At 51.1% G+C, this 18,324-nt stretch overlaps 4 protein-coding genes across 4 annotated transcripts; all 4 read right to left on the bottom strand.

Annotated features, from left to right (window-relative positions):
• Nucleotides 1-2,772: 2,772 nt before the first annotated feature.
• On the bottom strand, nucleotides 2,773-6,640 carry J4E82_004213 (uncharacterized protein; the record flags this gene model as incomplete). The annotated part of the gene is made up of 2 exons (XM_051730492.1): nucleotides 2,773-5,490; nucleotides 6,071-6,640. The coding sequence occupies 2 exons, from the start codon at nucleotides 6,638-6,640 to the stop codon at nucleotides 2,773-2,775; spliced, it is 3,288 nt and encodes a 1,095-aa protein (XP_051589831.1).
• A 507-nt stretch (nucleotides 6,641-7,147) lies between these two features.
• Nucleotides 7,148-8,833, bottom strand: J4E82_004212 (uncharacterized protein; the record flags this gene model as incomplete). The annotated part of the gene is made up of 4 exons (XM_051730491.1): nucleotides 7,148-8,318; nucleotides 8,369-8,455; nucleotides 8,505-8,697; nucleotides 8,749-8,833. 4 exons carry the CDS (start codon nucleotides 8,831-8,833, stop codon nucleotides 7,148-7,150), a joined length of 1,536 nt encoding a protein of 511 aa, XP_051589830.1.
• A 1,764-nt stretch (nucleotides 8,834-10,597) lies between these two features.
• On the bottom strand, nucleotides 10,598-11,186 carry J4E82_004211 (uncharacterized protein; the record flags this gene model as incomplete). Its single annotated transcript, XM_051730490.1, has 3 exons — nucleotides 10,598-10,761; nucleotides 10,815-10,952; nucleotides 11,177-11,186. 3 exons carry the CDS (start codon nucleotides 11,184-11,186, stop codon nucleotides 10,598-10,600), a joined length of 312 nt encoding a protein of 103 aa, XP_051589829.1.
• A 994-nt stretch (nucleotides 11,187-12,180) lies between these two features.
• Nucleotides 12,181-13,367, bottom strand: J4E82_004210 (uncharacterized protein; the record flags this gene model as incomplete). The annotated part of the gene is made up of 2 exons (XM_051730489.1): nucleotides 12,181-13,089; nucleotides 13,140-13,367. 2 exons carry the CDS (start codon nucleotides 13,365-13,367, stop codon nucleotides 12,181-12,183), a joined length of 1,137 nt encoding a protein of 378 aa, XP_051589828.1.
• Between the last annotated feature and the right edge of the window lie 4,957 nt (nucleotides 13,368-18,324).

The following is an 18,324-nucleotide window of genomic DNA, read 5'->3' as shown; positions in this document are numbered from 1 at the left end:
GTTGAAGTGCTCGTTGTGGATGTGTCTCGTTCAGAGCCGCAACTGAAGAAGAATGGCTTGCAGTGGGTGCGGGGTGTGATTGGCCGATGGCGCGACTGGCGGTAGATGCAAGACGCAGGTCAAGCGGTTGGGCAGCACACTGGCGGCAGGCTTGTGACGCTGGTTTGGCGGGATAGAGGAAGGCCGGTTTCGTCGAGATGCGATGGGAAAGCAGCAAGAGGAAGAGAAAAGAAGACGAAAAGAGCGGCGTACCGTCGGCAGCCGATCTAATTATTCGGATGGGCCAAACGTCTCCATAGCTCGAGCTTCTGGTGCGATTCGCACAGTGTGGAGACGACCTGGGCAGCCCTCAGGTGGCGTCGCTTGGGCATCAACTGCGAGGATGCCCGAGACCAGCCTGACCCTTCTCAGCTCTAGCACCTGTGATGCAAACGGGCATCGTCGCTTGTCAGCACGCTGATTATTCTTTACGGAACGCGATTTTGCTCGTGATTGGGCGAATTAAAGACAAAAGGGCAGCGCCCATGGTGTTTTCAAGGTTCGCCCGTGGTGGAGAGACTTTCGGGGCTAGCCGCTGGCATTTTTACAGACATTTCTTACCTGCCCGCCGGTGAGCCCTGCATCATCTCACCCCAACAACAACCAAGACTTGTCCCTGGTCCTTCGCTTCGGCCAGCTGTGACGTTGTGAGGCCACAGCCTGACGCATTGCTTCGGTCCAGACAGGCTTCACCGACACGATGCCGCCGTGGTGCAAACCACGCCCGCCAGTCCCGGGCACCGCCAACTCATGAGAGCGGCCGAGCCCAGCGTGCACGATGCGACTGCCCACACACATCTCTCTGCACATCCTTCTTCACAGCATCATCGCCTTCGCACACTGAACTATGTACAGGCCCTATCCTCGAGCTTGCAGAAACTTCAAACGTAGTCGCCTATAGGAAGTCTTCCCTCTACCGCACACTAACGATCCATTCCTCGTGCTTCCTCGTCGTGGCTGGTTCTCATTAGTCGAAAATCCAGACCTACCGCTCCAGCACAATCTTCGTCAGGCACCCATCAGGTCCGCGGTCCGCCAGCACGGCACGTGTTTTCGTGTCACCACATTGCTGCGACGTACAATGATGCGCAGCCCTTGATCACACGCAGCCTGTCGTGCTGCCCAAGCCAGGACACACCCGATTCTGCAGCGCTCAACGCGACCGAACTCTATATCTTCATTGCCGTCGACCGTCTCTGTCATTTCCACAAGTTGCTGTCAGAGTAAACTTTAAAAGTTGGCGGCATTTGTAGTTGTGGTCGAGAACTTCAGGCGAAAAGAGAAGGAGCTTTGGGTCAGGCGGTAGCCCCATCTCCAACGATCGTCATAGCCTCAGACACTCTTCACAAAGGGTTTCATCTGAACATTTCTTTTTGCTTGTTGACATTCCCCATGTGGAACCAGGTACCCGCACCTTCTTTTCTTCTCCGTTGCATCCGCAGCCGTCAGGGTGCCCGACCCACCAGTTGAGCCCCGATGCCATCGTGGCATCCCAGCCACCTGGGGTACCATACCTCACAACTTCACACAGCACCTCTCTTGTCGTCCCCAACATTGACAGAGCATCCCAGTCCGGCCATCTCGGACCCAAGGATGCATTCTGCCGCTGCTTGGCCGTGCAGTCGACATTGACCTTGGGCGCTGATGCTTCCGCTCCTGTCGCGAGCGGCCCGAATGGTCCCGGGAACTGCTCTCGAAGATATGAGCGCGTGGGGGTAGTCGTGTCTACGTTCGTTCTACGCATCGAATACGCCTCTGTCGACCTCCACGTGTTACATTAATGGGAGCGAAGGGTATAGTAATTGCCATGTAGTATAGCGCAGGTACAACATCAATATCAAATCCACACCTATAGAACCGCGCATCACGCGATTCCCGCGACACCGCTAGGATACCTCCGGGTTAACGACGATCTCACTCTGTTCAGGTGACCGATTACGAATATCAAAGGCTCATTCGAACGCTATAACACACTGCCTGATACAATGCCGCGGTATTGGGCTCTGATGGATAGACCAAGCAACCGTGTCTCCTTCCAGCCTCGGGCACTCTTCCTAAATAAATGCATCGTGTTCACTGTCCTCCAGTAATGGCTTGCGGAGGTCATTGTCTTCAAGGCTTCCAGAGACGCGTAATCAGGCTTCGCATGGAGGTCAGCTTGGACGTTCCCGTTGGGCGTAAAGATCTTTCATACTGATGTCTAACGTGCTATCTGAAGTCGTAATCGTATCGTATCTCTCGTCTCGAGGCCAACTGCCGACAGCTCAACCAATCCTTCAATAGATTTGATAAACAGATCATGATCCGTATCAGGAAGTTACATGTCCACAATCGTTGGCGGCTCGCGGCTCGCCATAAGAAGACAAAATCAAGGGGTATCTGGGGGTATAAGGTGTACATCTCGCTGAAACGACAGGCCAAGGCCTAAACAAAACGCCGTCGTAGATGCCGTGTCCCAGCATAGGTATCATGAGAAAGAAGAAATGGGTATTTTGTTCTGGGTCATGCAATTTCGTGAAGCGATTAAAGGGTGAGAAGTAGAAGAGCAAACGCCGTCAGGTGGAAAGTTCGAAAGAATCGTGGGAGGTGCCGAGACATGATTTTGCCGCAACGTCGTAGATGTCGTCAGAAGGTGCTAAAGGCCAATCGAGGTTCGTGGCGCGTTCAGCAGTGTCGTCAATGTGCGTTGTGGGAGCAAGTTGTTATGGGAAGTGTGCGCAGTGACCGGCCGGCTCAGTACATGGGCTCGTTTACAATGCCAACCCAATCTTCGAGGAATGACATGGCCACAGACATGCGTTGCGCAATCTGCTCCGACACCCACGAATTGCCAATGTTCATGCCGATGGGAATGTCACCGAAGAGGTCACGACCGTTACCGTGAGCACCACTGCGGCTAGCTACGTTACCATGGCCACCGCCGAAACCGACTCCGTTCGCATTCTTCCAGGTAGCCAGCTCGGCTTGGAGTATGAGTGACCAGACCGCGAAAAGCACAGTGGACAAAATGGGAATCCAGCCTGCGAATCGAGCCTTTTTAGCCCGCGTAGCCATGACAGGCGATGTCTTAGCTATTACACGTTCTTCGGCAGTGTCATTGTTTGTATGCGCCTGAGCTTCGGTCGTAGTATTCGGACGCTCTGGTTCGGGCTTGGGAAGAGTCTGCTCGACAGGTATGATTTCGCGAGTGACTACAACGGGGATGATATGGTTGTTAGGCTTGGCAGTCGTAATCTGAGTGCTCGGTTCAATTGGGGTCGTTGCGAGAGCCGTATGAGTCAGGAGCTGGCTCGTGAGCGCAGGTGCGTCGGTCTGCGCGGACGATTCGGTGGTGGCGACAACAAGCGCGTCGGTCTGAATAGCAAGATCGGTGGTTGTGGGCGCGTCGGTCTGAGTGGAGAAGTTGTTGGTGGTAGCAGGCGCGTCGGTTTGGGTAGAAAATTCGGCGCTGGTGATCTGACGGGCAATCGGACGCGTGCTAGCAGCTTCAGTCACGTCCACAGTGAGCAGTGGAAGACTAGGCTCTTTCGGCGCATAGTTGGCAATCTCGTGTCTGGAAATTGTCGAGGCAACAGACGCAGGCCGCTTGGGCGCAAAGCTCGCAACGTCGTACACGTCGTCGAAAGCGAGGGTGTTGCGAGCTGGCTCAACGGGCTCAGTGCTGACTGAAGTCTGTTCATGCAGGCGCAGAAGTGTACCAGTGGGCTGTTTGGGCGCATAGCTAGCGATGTCATGGACATCAACCATGGAGAGATGAGCGCGAGCGGGCTCGACAGGCTCAGTGCTTGCTGCGTTCTGAAGAGAGTAATCCAGAGGCGCACCAGCAGGCTGGTCAGGCGCATAGCTCGCGATATAATTAACATCGACAATAGAGAGGGGAACACGAGCGGGCTCGACAGGCTCAGTGCTGGCAGCATTCTGAGGGGAGTAGTCCAAAGGCGCAATAGCAGGCTGGTCAGGCGCAAAGCTGACAATATCTTGCACGTCGCACAAGGAGAGTTGAACACGAGGCGGCTCGATAGGCGAAGTGCTCAAGGTCGTGTAAAACCCGGTTGTTTGTTCGGGCACCCTCACGGCTTTAGGCGCGGTGCTGGCGGCCTCGCTGACGTCGATGGTGGACGGCGGCGGTGGCATTGGATCGCGGGGTTCGACACTGGCGGCATTGCTTACAGCAATGGCGTGTATAGACGTCTTGACAGCCACGGGCTCAGTGCTGCCAGCCTTGTTGACAACGATAGAGCATGGCAGTGCGGGGGCTGGGTTGCGAGGCTCCACGCTGGCGGCCTGGCTTATATCGATCTGGCTCTCAGGTACACGTGCAGCAACAGGCGTAACGCTGGCAGCTACGTGAATGGCGGACAAGGACGGTATTTCAAGCTCGTATTCGCTGGGCTCGCAGTCGATAAAGTCGCTCTCGTCGAGCATTAGGCTAGAGAATTCATCTTCGAGTGTGCCTCCCAAGCTGCCGATATGCCTTTGGTCGTCGACTGGAGAGGCAGCGGCCGTTCGAGCAGCTTCGTCGGCGTGGTGAAGGGTGCGCTGCTGCTCCTTCTGAAGCAAGCCCTCCAGGTGACTAATACGCTCATCTTTGACAATGATAGTCCTGGAGTCCTGCTCCTGTATGGCGTGGAGTCCAGCGATATCGTTCTCGAGCTCGGCGACCAGGTTGGAGTCCTCGTGTTCTTGTATAGCCTCCTCCAGGTCCGCGATCCGTTTCTGGTCCGTTGACCATTGATCCTGCAGATCGTCGAACTCCAACTTTTTCTCTAGGAGTTTGACGCGCGTGTCATCGAGCTCGCTGAGCTTATCGCTGTAATTGGCATAAAGCTGCTGGTAATCGGCGGCGAGGTTGGCGTTCTGGTTGTCTTTGTCTTTGAGGGCAGCTTCCTTGAGCGCGAGGTCGTGGTCGAGCTTGACATTGCGCGCTTCGAGAGCCTTGATGGTGCTCTGCTCTTCCACGAGTGTCTCTTCGCTCTTCTTGAGCGCGTATTCCGTGTCTTCTCGTTCGCGCTTGAGTTTTTCGAACTCGTTCTTGTAGCGGGCGTTCTCGTCCTTGAGTCTGTCGCATTTCTGCTCCAAAGACCCAGCTCGGTCGTACTCTTCGTTGAGCTGCTGTTGGAGAGCGTCACAGCGCTCTCTGAGAACCTGCTCTGATTGATTACTCGCAGTTTCTCCCCTCTCAGACATGTTGTTGCTCACCTGCTCCACCCGTCGCGACAAATCAGACTCTTTAAGCGTGGGTACTTGCTTTGTTGTCGCAAACGCCAAGTCACCGCTTCCGGTACTAGCGCCATCCCCAGCCTCCGGCCCTGCAGGAAGACACGCTCCTTTTGGCGCCAGCGCCAGACGTCGACCGCTCAGCGGGCAAAGTGTCGTAGGGTCTTTCAATGCCGAAGCTGTGAAACTTGGCGCTAGCGCCGAAGACCATTTTTGGAAGCATTTTGAAAGTGCCTTTGTGATTGGATTAGAGGAGCGAAGATTAGATGTGAGTAAAGAATTTGACGAGAAAGGGAGAGACGGAAGCAAAGCCCTACAACAGACAATTCTTGTGCACGGCGATTGCCAATCAAGCGCTATTGTATCTTGAGAAAGGCTCAACTCTGGTGAAGCTGCAGACAGAAGTCCTTTCACCTGGTGTATGGGTCTCGATGGCTACACTCAACAACAAAGTGGTTCCACAAGACATTTTGGCATGGTGCAGTCCTCAGAGTGATTCTCCACTTCTAGTTGAATATTTTGATTCCTAGTCGTCAGCAAACAATATTTTCGTCGCTCGGAAAAGGGAACATGGCTGTATCGCGCTCCTCCAGCCTCCCATCTTCTTCGACAACTGCTGCCATTGCTCCGGGTTGTATCTGGCCATCGGACAGACTAGGTCGCCATCAAAGTGCCTTTCCTCACACCTCCAACACTTTGGAGGCCGTCCAGCGTGCTTTCCAGATCTCTTCACTTTGACTACTTTTCCTTCTAGTCGTTTCGAGTTGCGGGCCATTCCTGTTTGATTTATCAAGCGTCCTCTACTGTCGCCCACCACAGGGTCTTTCGGTAGTCCAAGCGGTGCCAGGAACTGCCATTCGAGCCGCTCGTCGAGACCTCTCTTCCATAGCTTCCCCACATACTCCATGTCTGTTTGTATGAGTTGCGACACACAGCAGAAGTCGCCAATACGCCGATGTAGCATCGTGATGGAGTCGCTCTCAAACTGCGACACGCGTATACCCAGTGATTTCTCTCGTCGCTGTCTCAGTTCATGCTCTATCGCTTTAGTCTGAGTAGCCAGTTTCTTTCCCTTCCTCCCCGGTTGCTTGACCATGTCGCTCAGCTCCGTCATATCGAAGGCTTTGTAGAGTACTTTTTGGCGAAGCTCTGTAGGGAGACCAAGAAGACTGGCTTCCGAATAGTGACGTTTGAAGCGACCTGTTGGAGCTGTGATCCAAGGATAGATCCATAGCCGCGTCGCGCGATCTCGTGCGATATGATGCCTTGCCGACTTCCGCAGTGTCCTCCATTCGAATGCGTTGTTTATGCGGAACCTTTGTCTAGACATCTCTTGACGGCGCTTATGCCTTTCGTGTTTGCAAGCATTTTTGCTTTTGACCATCGTGTAACTGCCTGTGTCGTGAGACTAGATCGCTAGGACGCAATCGTGGACTGTGCGGGGTACAGATTCTCCGAAACACCTGAATGGTATCAAAAGAAAGGCTTGCATTGATTCATGTCGATATCGGGGTTCGAGTGCCTAGGTAGAATCAGATCGTCGACATCAAACGGTGCCGAATGCAGGTGCGTGTGGATCTGGGCTAACCGCAACGCGGTAGCGAGATCCAGCCCTGCATTTGTACCGTACACTGAAGCAGCCTTTTGGACCCTTTTACTAGAGAGTTGCATGAAAGATGGCTTTGTTGACTATCCTTACTGATATCGTGTCTCGTGCCATCGGCCCGACGACGGAAGGAATGTGCCCTGGGCTTACTTGAGGGGAAAGTCGAGTCACAATGCCACAGTACCTAGATAGCAAGAGCGTATTAAAAGTACTTTTATATACATTCTTCCATCAATCATGTTCCTTACGGAAGTGAATGGAGACAATACAACGGCTTCCTCAAAGCTAAGCAACATGGCTACCCACATCCAGCAAACTCCCGTCATCGGGTCCAGTAAACTTCTTCCTCCCTGTCATGATCCAGAAAATCAAACTGATAAACATGACCACCCCTGTTGCCGCAGAAGTGTAGTTCATGTTCTCGCTCGTCACAGGTGTGACGCTAGGTAGGTTGGATACAACACAGATGAATGCCAGGTACAAGAATCCGATAATATTGAGCACGATTCCCCAACGTCCAAGAGAGTATGGGCCTTCGAGACGAGTCTTTTTGCCGGAGAAGTGCGCCAGAATGCGGGAGAGGAGAGGCATCAGGTATGACAGATAAAACCCCTGCGTAGCGATGGCGATGATAGTATTGAAGCCAGTCGTTGTACCGAAGTAGATGGAATTGAACGCCATTTGTACGATGGCCGTCAACAGGATGGCGTATACCGGTACCGATCTTGTCGAGATCTTGCTCAGTACGTTCGAAAACGGAAGTCCGTTGTCTCGTGCGAACGCATACATGGCTCTCGATCCTTCTGCCATGAGCGAATTTGCGCATACTGTAGCGATGATAGCAATCATGGAAGCCAATGTAGATGTTCCTGCCACATTGCCTGTACTATTGAAGATGATCTCAATGACAGGCACTCCAGTTGGAGTGGCACCTGTTGCCTCAAGATCGCCAATGCAAAAGCATAGCGCAATCAGCCAGACGAAACCAGTGAAGAAGCCAATGTAAACCGACATGACTATCGCCCGAGGAGCTTGTTTCCGGGCGTTCTTGATCTCCTCAGTCATGTGCGAAGGCGCATCGTAACAGCACATTCCGAACGCGGACTGAAGTAGACCCAAGCATGTAGCATACGGCGCATTCCATCCGGTAAAGTTTTGAAAGTCGCTGAAAACATAGCTTGCTGATTGCTTGTGGTCGTTTGTAACTAGTATGGTAATTAGACACACGACGAACGATGCGAGATTCCAGATGAAGATCGCTTTTGAGAGTTTGTTGAGGATATGGGGCAGATAGATATTAGACGCTGCCGCGATAAAGGTGATGAGGTAGGCGACAAGGACTGTGTGCCAGCGTTCTATCGTGAACCCATAGTTGAGCTGGGCCACGCCTAGGATGAAGTTTGTAGCGACAAAGTTGTTGACAGCGCCCATACATATTATTCCGATAAGCATGAACCTGTTCAAATTAGCCTATCATTGAAGCCCGCATGCAGTGATGATACTCACCACCCACAAAGATAGCTCATTGAGCGAGCCCATCGCGTCGGAGCTAGGATAGCCACCCAACTATATTGTCCACCAGCAACAGGATACCTTGGGAAACGGTCAGCCAAGTCCTACAGTGAGAAGCCGATGTTCATACGCGCTACACATCTCAGCCATCGAGTATGCGACAGCAAGTGTGACTAGGCAGACACACAGCCAGCCCCATATCATAACTGGTGGACCTCCACTCTCAACGCCAATGATGAGAACACCGGAAAGTGCAGTCCACGAAGTTACAATACTGAACGAGAAGCCAACCATGCCAAGTAGGCCGAAACTGCGCTTGAGCTCTGAAAAGCACGTCAGTATATGATCAAAGATATCGTGTTAACAAAGCCTACCTTGGGTATAACCCAGTTGTGCGAGCACATCATCGTCGCTGTTGGTCTCGTCGACGACCTTCTTTTCTTCTGGGCTGATCGCCATGTCTACCAGTTCGATGTCCCGAAGACCAAAACGAAGAAGAAGCAAACACACTTATGAGCATGCAGATATCTCCAAACAAATGGCAAGAAGCTTTTCAAAGCGCCGTCCTTCCGTTTAGATATACCTTTACTGGTATCGCGTCAACCCATCTTCCCACAGCCGTTGAACGAGAGGGCCCTATCGACGGCCGAGCCCTGCGTCATCCAGATAACGGCGACTTCCCTTAGGCTATGCTTCCAATTCGGGCAGCCGTCATGCATCTCCCACATGTCTTATCGCGGATCGGGCGTGTGAAGTGGATTGGCCGAGATAGCAAGCGAAAGCGACACTATAAGAAACCGGGGTGCGGCTAGAAGTGGGGTACATGGAATGGAGATAGGTAGGTGGATGTGCGACGTGTAAAAGGCCGGGAATCCGAGTCGTTTCATTACCCTTGGCTTAAAAGCTCCATTCTTTCGAACACAATGCAGAAGCTTCATGAACAACGACGTCGGGGGTTGTATTGGCAAGAAGGCGGTAACAGGTACTCGCAGAGTGGAGATACGTACCTGCCGATCCCGAAAGCGGATACCACGACCCGAAGCGATAGGATCAAGCATGCTCGCGGAAGCTTGAATATTACCATGTATATGAACGTAATGGAGAACCGCGCGGAGACTCCATGTTAAGAATACATGAAGAGGCGACGCGTGCGCCAAAACACTCGAATGCGGACATAGCCGCTGTTCAAACACCCATGATACAACACCATAAAACATCCTCACACTACAACGTCGAGTCTCTACTATTAAGAACATGGCAACTCAAATCTCCACCACGAAACCATACGCTTGGCCACACGACTCTTCCCTACACCCCACATCGACCGCCCTCATAATCATAGATATGCAACGCGACTTCCTCTCACCAGGCGGCTACCTCTCCTCTCAAGGCTATTCCCTCGCACGTTTCGAGTCGTTAATCCCCCGAATCGTCTCCCTGCTATCTACGTTCCGGCGCGCAGGCTTCCCTGTCATACACACACGGGAGGGCCACAATGCTTCGCTAGCAACGGTGAGTAGTAGGGAAGCGCATCGCAGTCGCGTCAATGGCGCGGAAATAGGGAGTCAGGGTCCGTTGGGCCGTCTTCTAATACGAGGTCAAGAAGGGCATGAGATCGTTGAGGATCTGAAGCCTTCGGAGGGAGAATTGGTTATTGATAAACCTGGGCGAGGTGCATTTGCGCATACAGAACTTGATCTCATGTTGAGAGCAAAAGGCGTTAGTAATCTGGTAGTCTGCGGGGTTACGGCAGATGCGTGCGTTAGTAGTACTGTAAGAGAGGCGAGCGATAGGGGGTATGATGTGTTGGTTGTGGAGGATGGGGTAGAGAGTGTTAGTGAAGAGTTGAAAAGGTGGAGTTTGGAGAGCATCAAGGTTGAAGGAGGGCTATTCGGGGTGACGGGAAGCTGCAAAGAAGTGGATCAGGCGGCAGCAAGTTGGATCCAAGGTTAAGACGGCGCAGCTTGAGTCGACTTCACAACAGGGTATTTGGACAGCGATTTGCATGAATATGTATGCATTGACTAAACTAGCCGAATGAAGATCGAAGCTTCATATTGATCATTTCCAACCCACCCATGAACAGAACGCCGTGAAGACCGATAGCCGTGACCAGATCATATCCATAAACAATGTGTGACCATGCGGACTGCCCTCGACCAAGAATCTCCAAGATGGCGTCGATGTCGGGTGCCGATGTGTCGTAATGAGAAGACAAGATGTTTAACCACCGAAACCGTAGAGGGTACGGCCCTGGCGCTTGAGAGCGTAGACAACGTCGAGGGAGGTGACAGTCTTGCGCTTGGCGTGCTCAGTGTAGGTGACGGCGTCACGGATAACGCTCTCGAGGAAGGTCTTGAGGACACCACGGGTCTCTTCGTAGATCACTGCAGTCATGTTAGGATTTGTCCTAGATAGCGACGATGTTGGGCATGCTTACTGGCTGAAATACGCTTGACACCACCACGACGAGCGAGACGACGGATAGCGGGCTTAGTGATACCCTGGATGTTGTCACGAAGAATCTTGCGGTGACGCTTGGCGCCACCCTTGCCGAGACCCTTGCCACCTTTGCCGCCTAGAGAGGTATGTTAGCATTTTTGTCTTGTGTTGATGGTAGACGAGTGACATCGTCAAGATGTAAGAGTGGTTGTGGTAGACGTTGTCGTGATGCGCGGCACATTAGTGGGGCGACGCGTTGAGCCTCAACACCAAGCGCGCCTCACCGCCATGTGCAGCAGCGGCAGCAACGACAACAACATCGATGCAAGGCCAGGGAAAGAGTAACAAAGATGTACTTACGTCCAGTCATATTGCTAAGAGGTTAGTGAGATGGAGGTGATGGGTGTTGGTAATAGACGCGTTGATGCAGCGTCAGTGGTTGGATGAAGATAAAAGCTGGGGGTTGCGAAAAGAGAAGAAAGGGAAAACTCCAAAGACGTGGGCGAGCCGGTTATATAGACAAAGGGAGGCGGGCGCGGCTGCCTCCAGATCACACAAAGTGGCGCTAAGCCCGGGTGGGGCGCGCGAGAACATGAAATCAGAGGCCTTGCCTTCACATTTGGGGGGAAAATCAAAAGCGTGGAAAGCAGCACTTCGAAATGAGCGCTGAGCTTTGCAGGGCAGGCGCGCCCATCTGGCTGCTGCAATAGTCGGGCCTGGGTCCGTGCGCCAACTTCAATCGCGCATTGCCGACGCGACTACAACACCAACATCGACTTTGTCGCAGTCTGACTGCATGCGGCTGCAAAGTGCTGTAGTCTCTCGAAATTGACCGGAAAGGATCCTGGAATGATTATACGCTCTTTTGCTTACGTCTACTGCTTTGCGCGTGCAGCAGCATCATTAACGCCTGCACGACGCGTTCACCGTGTACATGAACTCTACGCCAGCCACCCGCAACCAGCAAAGACACGGCTTATATCCGACGTATTCCGCAACCTCGTTGAATCAAGAACTAAATGACTATCCATAGAACAGTAAATTTAGGTCTGCTTCTTTGGCATAGTTGCCAACTCGTCCTACTTAAACGTTCACGTGTCTTGGAAAGAGCAAGACAAGGTTATAAGCATGCGATGTATGGACCTGGGCAAGAGGCTCATGGATAGAAATAGCAGTACATATCACTTCGAACAATATGCACTTGTTCTCTGAACGTCGAGTACACAAAGAAATTCATTGCGCGGGCTAGCTAATCAATACGGGCCATAAACGAGCGTCATCTTGCAATCTATTCATCGAGTCCAAGGCGTGGCATGACCATATCCACTCGCCACTTGTACCGTTGTCCAAGGCTACAGCGCATCTTACTTTGACTCATCGGCCTCCTTCGCAGTCTCCTCAACAGTAGCCTCCTCGTATACAGGAGGGGCATCGTATGCAGGGAGCTCAGCATATTCCTCCTTCTCTCCGTGCTCTTCCGCATCCTCTACATCTTCCTCGTCAAGAGCAATCGGCTGGTAGCGCTGGCCACGGAACTTGGCGACAGTGATGGCAATGAGACATCCAAGGGCCATACCCACAAGGTATGTAAGGGTACCAGCGAAGATACCAATGAGAATGGGGACGAAGATAGTGAAGAAGGCGCGACGAACGAACATGGAGAAGCGGTGGTGGTGGCCATGATGGCTGTGGTGGCTCATGTGGTGAGGACGGTGGTGCGGGTGAGGCTTGCCAGGGCGGAAGCGGTGCGGAGGCTTTCCAACCATGGTCTCATGCTCCATGGGGTTGTTGGGACGAGCACCAGGGTGGGGTCGCTTGTGGCAGCCAGGGCGGGGCTTGCGCATATCCTTAATCTGATCGATGCGGTCTTCCATAATCTTCTTCCACTTGCAGTAGAGCGGCCACTCATTGCACTCCTTGTCTGTTGGTGTAGCCGGGCTAGGCTGGGCCTCGTTGAAAGATGCGATCATGAGGCGACCTTCGGAGTTCTTCAGTACGTTGATCTGGAGCGCGGGAGGGTTGACAGCGGTGCCTTCGACCGAGGTGATTTGGAAGGTCATCGGCAGGAGCTCGGTGCCCTCCTCTGAGATGGTCTCCGCACCATCGTAGCGGAACTCGTAGCTGGTGATGCGTAGGCGCATGCCGTCTCCGGAGGTAGGGTCAATTTGTACAACATGGTAGGGCTCAGAAGCGAAGCCAAACGATGGCGGGTATAGTTGAGAGTTGTCCAGGTTTAGGGCGTTGCCCTGAGGTCCAACGTCGAAGTCTAGGCGCTGTTGACTGTTAGCATATAAGGCTGTGATGCATATGGCCGACTACTTACAAAGGCATTTCCAGCGTCAGCCTTCCAGTTAAGAGTTTCTCCATCATATGTCGCAAAGGCGCAACCAGGACATTCTAACGCAACAGATCGTTGGCTGGGGTTGATGGCGAGAGATTCAAAAGCGTGGTCGTCCCCGAGCTCTTCCGCAGTTGTCATGGTAGAAGGGATGAGCACGGCGCTGGCGGCCAGCGCCAAATGGGCAAAAACGCCCAACTTGCTAGGAGACATTGTAGGTTGTATTCAGGAAGAAAGCCAAGTGATTGAAAACGAAGAGATGTTGCAGGTACAGAGTTTAGAGGTGGACGAAACAAAGGAAGGCGATGCCTCAGCCCATGCATTACGATTGCCGCCGCGTCATCTGTCACGTGAATGGGCCGGACCCTGAAGTTTAGCTGTCAATGTGTCGCACGCACTTCGTGAAACCATCGCTGAATCAGACAAGTCGACCAATAAAGCTAGCCTGTTGGCAGAGTGCTCTTCCAATTGCAAAAGTTCGCACTGCGGCTTTCTGCACAGTGTACGCATGGAATAATGCTGTACCGGAGCTTCTCCGACAGTCGTCCCCAGTCATTGTCATTTACACACAGAGCAAGATGTCGCATGCGGCATCTTCTGGAGACCCTAGCTTAATCTACAGCGCACAACGGCAATGTTGATGTTTTGGGGGCTTACAGCGATGGATGTAAGCATAGCCCCAACGGGCGTCCATAATCCCTCAAGAACCTCGCTAGTCATCATCAGCAGCAGCCTCGGGTCTTCATCGCAACTTCATCACAGTATACCCCATATTTATAGTTAGCTTCACTTTCCAGGCTCGCAGCGCCCGTAAGGATGAGACTCATTGATGCCGCTCGACTTGAGCTCTGTAGCTTTATGGATGAATCTCGGATACCACGATATGCCATCCTATCCCACACCTGGGGCCCGGATGAAATCACGCTGCAACAGTTCACAGACCTGTCATTGAGGGATGACCGCCATCTGAAAAAAAGTCACGGATACTGGAAGATAAAAAAAAAGCATGTCAACAAGCCCTCGAGCACGGGTACGAATACATATGGGTGGATACTTGCTGCACTATACAGACTCACCACCGAAGACAACGCCCTACGAAAAGGGTGGCATATGCCGCGGAAAATGGCGGCAGAACGTACATAGCTTTTCAATACACACCTATTAATATTTCCGTACCGTTTACCTGAGAGTACTTGACCAGCGCTCCAAACCGAGAACCTGCTCATGCAACAAGGCCTGGAATCAGGCCCCCGTTATATAGCGACTGAGCAAGATAAATCGACCCCGAGCAAACCCAACGGGCTCATATTTATACACGAGCTGGCTTGATTCATCTTAATTGTGCTTGATTTTGACTATGAGCAGGTCTTGACCATGAGCACATCTTGACCATTAGCAAGTCTTGCCATTTCAAACAGAACAAAACACCTTTATGGTTCTAGCCCTCGCGCTCACGTACACGGGGAAGAACATTGTTGTCCTTTGTAACTAGTGCTACATTTCCGTAAGCATTTCTGATGAAACTTGTAAAGGTCCGTGTCTAAGAAATTATAATTATAATTCAAGAACGCGACTAGATGCACCAAGAGCCTCGCCGCATGGAGTCGATCCACTAGGTCACTGTTCGAGTATTTGGTTAGTAAAGCCGATATTCATTTACTCTATCCATCTATCAGAAGGACAACAAAATGGTACTCACATGGCAAAGTAAAGTGCTAGAGGAAGTAATTAAGCCATATTAATAAGTTATATACAGTTCGTGAACAATTCAATGCTAATCGTATTCTCCCCGGAGCTCTTCTCTCCTTGGAGATGATCTCTTCTCGGAGGAAGTCTCTCCATGAAGCCTCTATCCCCACGAAGACACTCTCTACGAAGACACTCTCCACGAAGTCTCTCCACACGAAGAATCGCTCTCTATGAAGCATCTCTTTCCATAAAGAATCTCTCGCCACGAAGAATCTCTCCACGGACCTCCTACTTCCTTAGTGATCTATCGTAATCATTATTCTCACGAGTATACTTGATCTCTACGACAATGTTATACTTTCCTATATCTCCATATTTAAGTATAATGCGCCCGCACTTCAGCGCTTACTCGGGTCTTACGATTCAATTCTAACAGGAACGTGACTATTAACGCTTCTTCTGTCTTTTTCTTTCTATCTTTTTCTCGCTCCATATGTCATATACGTGAAAAGAATGTCAGGAGTTGTAGGTGTCAGGGACTCAAAATCGGCCCCATCTCAGAGATCTCAAATGGGACCTTCCCACTTCCGGAGATTCATCAGTTGGACTTGAAATCAGGCTCATTATCAAGCCACAATGCACAAAGTCGATATGAATGAGGCCCTTCTAGAAAATGAGTTGCTCGTTCAAAACTTTTACGGATCGAAATCACTCAGATAAAGATTACTACTTAACATCATACCAGTCATTTCAATGTACAGAATCTCAAAAAAAAAAGCGATCCTCGATACTTCAAAACAGCTTAATGGTCTTAATACAATATAATAGAAACTCGGTGCAAAGGAAAACTATGGCAGCGTTGTACAAATAAACATTGCCTAAGCTCATAACAGACTATCCAGCGCGAATGAGGAGGTCACATTCGAGGACATGGTAAAAGGCTCGTGGCGAGACAAAGCTGGGTATAAGAAGATCGAGTTCTGTGGGGAGCAAGCGAGCAAAGATGGCTTGAGATACTTCTGGGTCTATAGTTGTTGCATCTGGTAATGTCAACAAGACTAACAATGCCCAACAATATATGCGGTAGGTAACCCTAGCAATCGAGATATGCTTCCTTGACTATTTGACCGTTTCTCAAGTTGCCTGAAATTAGACCAGATTACTGGATGTTCTTCTTTGAGCGACTCCAGAGTATCGGTGGCCTAATTTTGGGCCATTGGATCCCGAGAGTCAGATTTAGGCTGTCATCTGTACTAATTTCACTGATGTGTGTCGTCTGATCCGGGTTGTTTGACATGATCGTTTGACCTGTGTGTTCGCCCCAGGTCATAAGCTCGCGAAATTAATGGATTGGCAAAAATTTGCCCGTTCGTGTTGCCTATTCAAGCTTCAGTGGTCTTGTCAAATCAGTGTGCGTATGATTGGGTGGAGGATCGGTTTTGGAAGGACTGTTTGGGATAGTGCGAGTGGTCCAACTCCATTCCTCTTGTCTCGTCTTCTCGTAGTAGACGTCTTTCTTCGTAACTACTTGTGTACTTATACTTCCAGGTAGTTTCGTGGCTAGTCTTCAGAACACAAAATGTGTCCGAAGTTGAGCAAAAGGACAAAGTCCAGTTGCTCTCACAACTAGACCCTATATAAAGCTTTGCCACGTCCTGACACCGGTGGCCGTAGATTCGGAGGTCGAAGGCAGCGAAGGTTAGCATCCCACGTGTAGTCACGTGGGAGCGACGTATAAAGTGATATACATAGTGGTCGAGGACGAGATTCGGCGATTTGAGGTAATCGCTACCTCTTTGCCGGTTAATAAAAGTACTTGGATGTTGATCTTTAGCTTTTGGTCCCTTGCGCGGTTAAAGTTCTATTTTTGACATCCGGGTCGAAAGTGAACGATGTTGCGTACGCTTTGAATACAAGTCATCTATACACTGTCACATCATTTTTTGTGGCTGTAAGGTATATCTACTCAAGCTCAACGATTATTATCTTCAAATAGGCACACGAGCCATGATATCATCCACTAAAGAGAGCATCCAAGCTTCAAGAACATCCAGTAACCTTTGACAGCATCCAACAGCATGGGAAGATCCAACAGCATGACCAAGCACCCAAGTACCTAAACATCCAAACATCCAGTTCCCCAAGTACCAAAGTATCAACAATGCCTCCGTGCCTCCATGTCTCCTCAATACTTCGAGGTCTCATGCTCCGATGCCTCAACAAGCTCTTTGCGCATTTCCCAAGACCAACATGGCCCTCACATCACCTAAAGGTGCAAAGTGTCCTCTCCTGGCCCAATTTTGACACATGAACTGAACGGCCGCGATGGCACCCAAGAAATTTGACTGAACAAGATCTAAGTCATATACGAAGCTGCTGTAGGTCGTACCCAAGAATTTGTAGTGGCAAGACCGAAGGCGTGAATGGAGCAGCCCTAGGGCACGATGTTCGAGGAGTTTAGGTGAGAGAGATCAAAGGTGCAGATGGAGCCGCCGAGTATCGTACCGCATGAGGATTGCTTGATAAGACCTAGAAGTGAGAAAGATCTCGGCGACGTTGTGAGCGAGGCTCTGGTCGAAGTAGCCGTGATGTCTTACTCGAGTGCGTCAGTTGACAGGCCATGAAAGACGAGGCAAATTCACTCCAGGCCAACGAGACCTGGAAGCTCGTCGAGCTGCCACCGGGACGGAAGGTGATCCAGGAAAACGAGTTCGAAAAGGACAAGAGCAGGTAAGAAGATGGCGGAGTGATGACGAGGATGGCCCGCGGGCTCGTCACGAAAGAAGCTGGGTATCATTGCGGCTTTCAAGACGTCCAAGGGAGCTGACGTCAAGTTTGACAAAGACTTTTCACTGAGATGACTGGCAAGGCCAGCACCGAGAATTCGGAGGGCCGCTCCGTGCCTCATGATGAAACAAGTCTTAAGTTGATGAAGCCGGTGGAATCAGAGTTGTAGCAACGAGCAAACTCGGAGTTCCATTCTCTGATGAGAGGAGGTGGCTTAAAGTTGTACGTCTTGTCGTTGTTGTCGAGTTACCGAGCTTCGATGATATGGTTGGCAAGGTTGGAGCATTGCTCCGTGTTCCAAAATTGAGGGCGTGAATGAGAATATGAACTAAGCAGCTGTAGAATAGCAGCCATAAAATGACACCGCAGTAGTGAGTGTGATATCAAAGGCATACATGAAGTAACCGTAGAATAACATTCGAATGGCGTGTGACGTTCGAAGGCATGAATGAAGCAGCCGTATAATGACACTTGAACGAACTAGTTGATGGCCAAAGGAGTGAGCGAAGTAGTCATAGAATGGTACCTGAGCGGTGTGTGTGACGATCGAAGGCATGAGCGAAGCAGCCATGATATCGTACCAAAGGGTTTGGTTTGGCGATCAAAAGCATGATCGAAGCAGCCGTGATATCATACCCAAGGTTTTTGTTTGACGATCGAAGGAGCCGTGATATCGTTCCAAGGGCTTTTGGCG

Source organism: Alternaria postmessia (genome assembly GCF_024291825.1).
Source record: "Alternaria postmessia strain BMP 2775 chromosome Unknown scaffold_19, whole genome shotgun sequence".
Lineage (NCBI taxonomy): Eukaryota > Fungi > Ascomycota > Dothideomycetes > Pleosporales > Pleosporaceae > Alternaria > Alternaria postmessia.
Note: the sequence above shows the minus strand (reverse complement) of the source record. Positions and strands in the feature narration are given on the sequence as shown.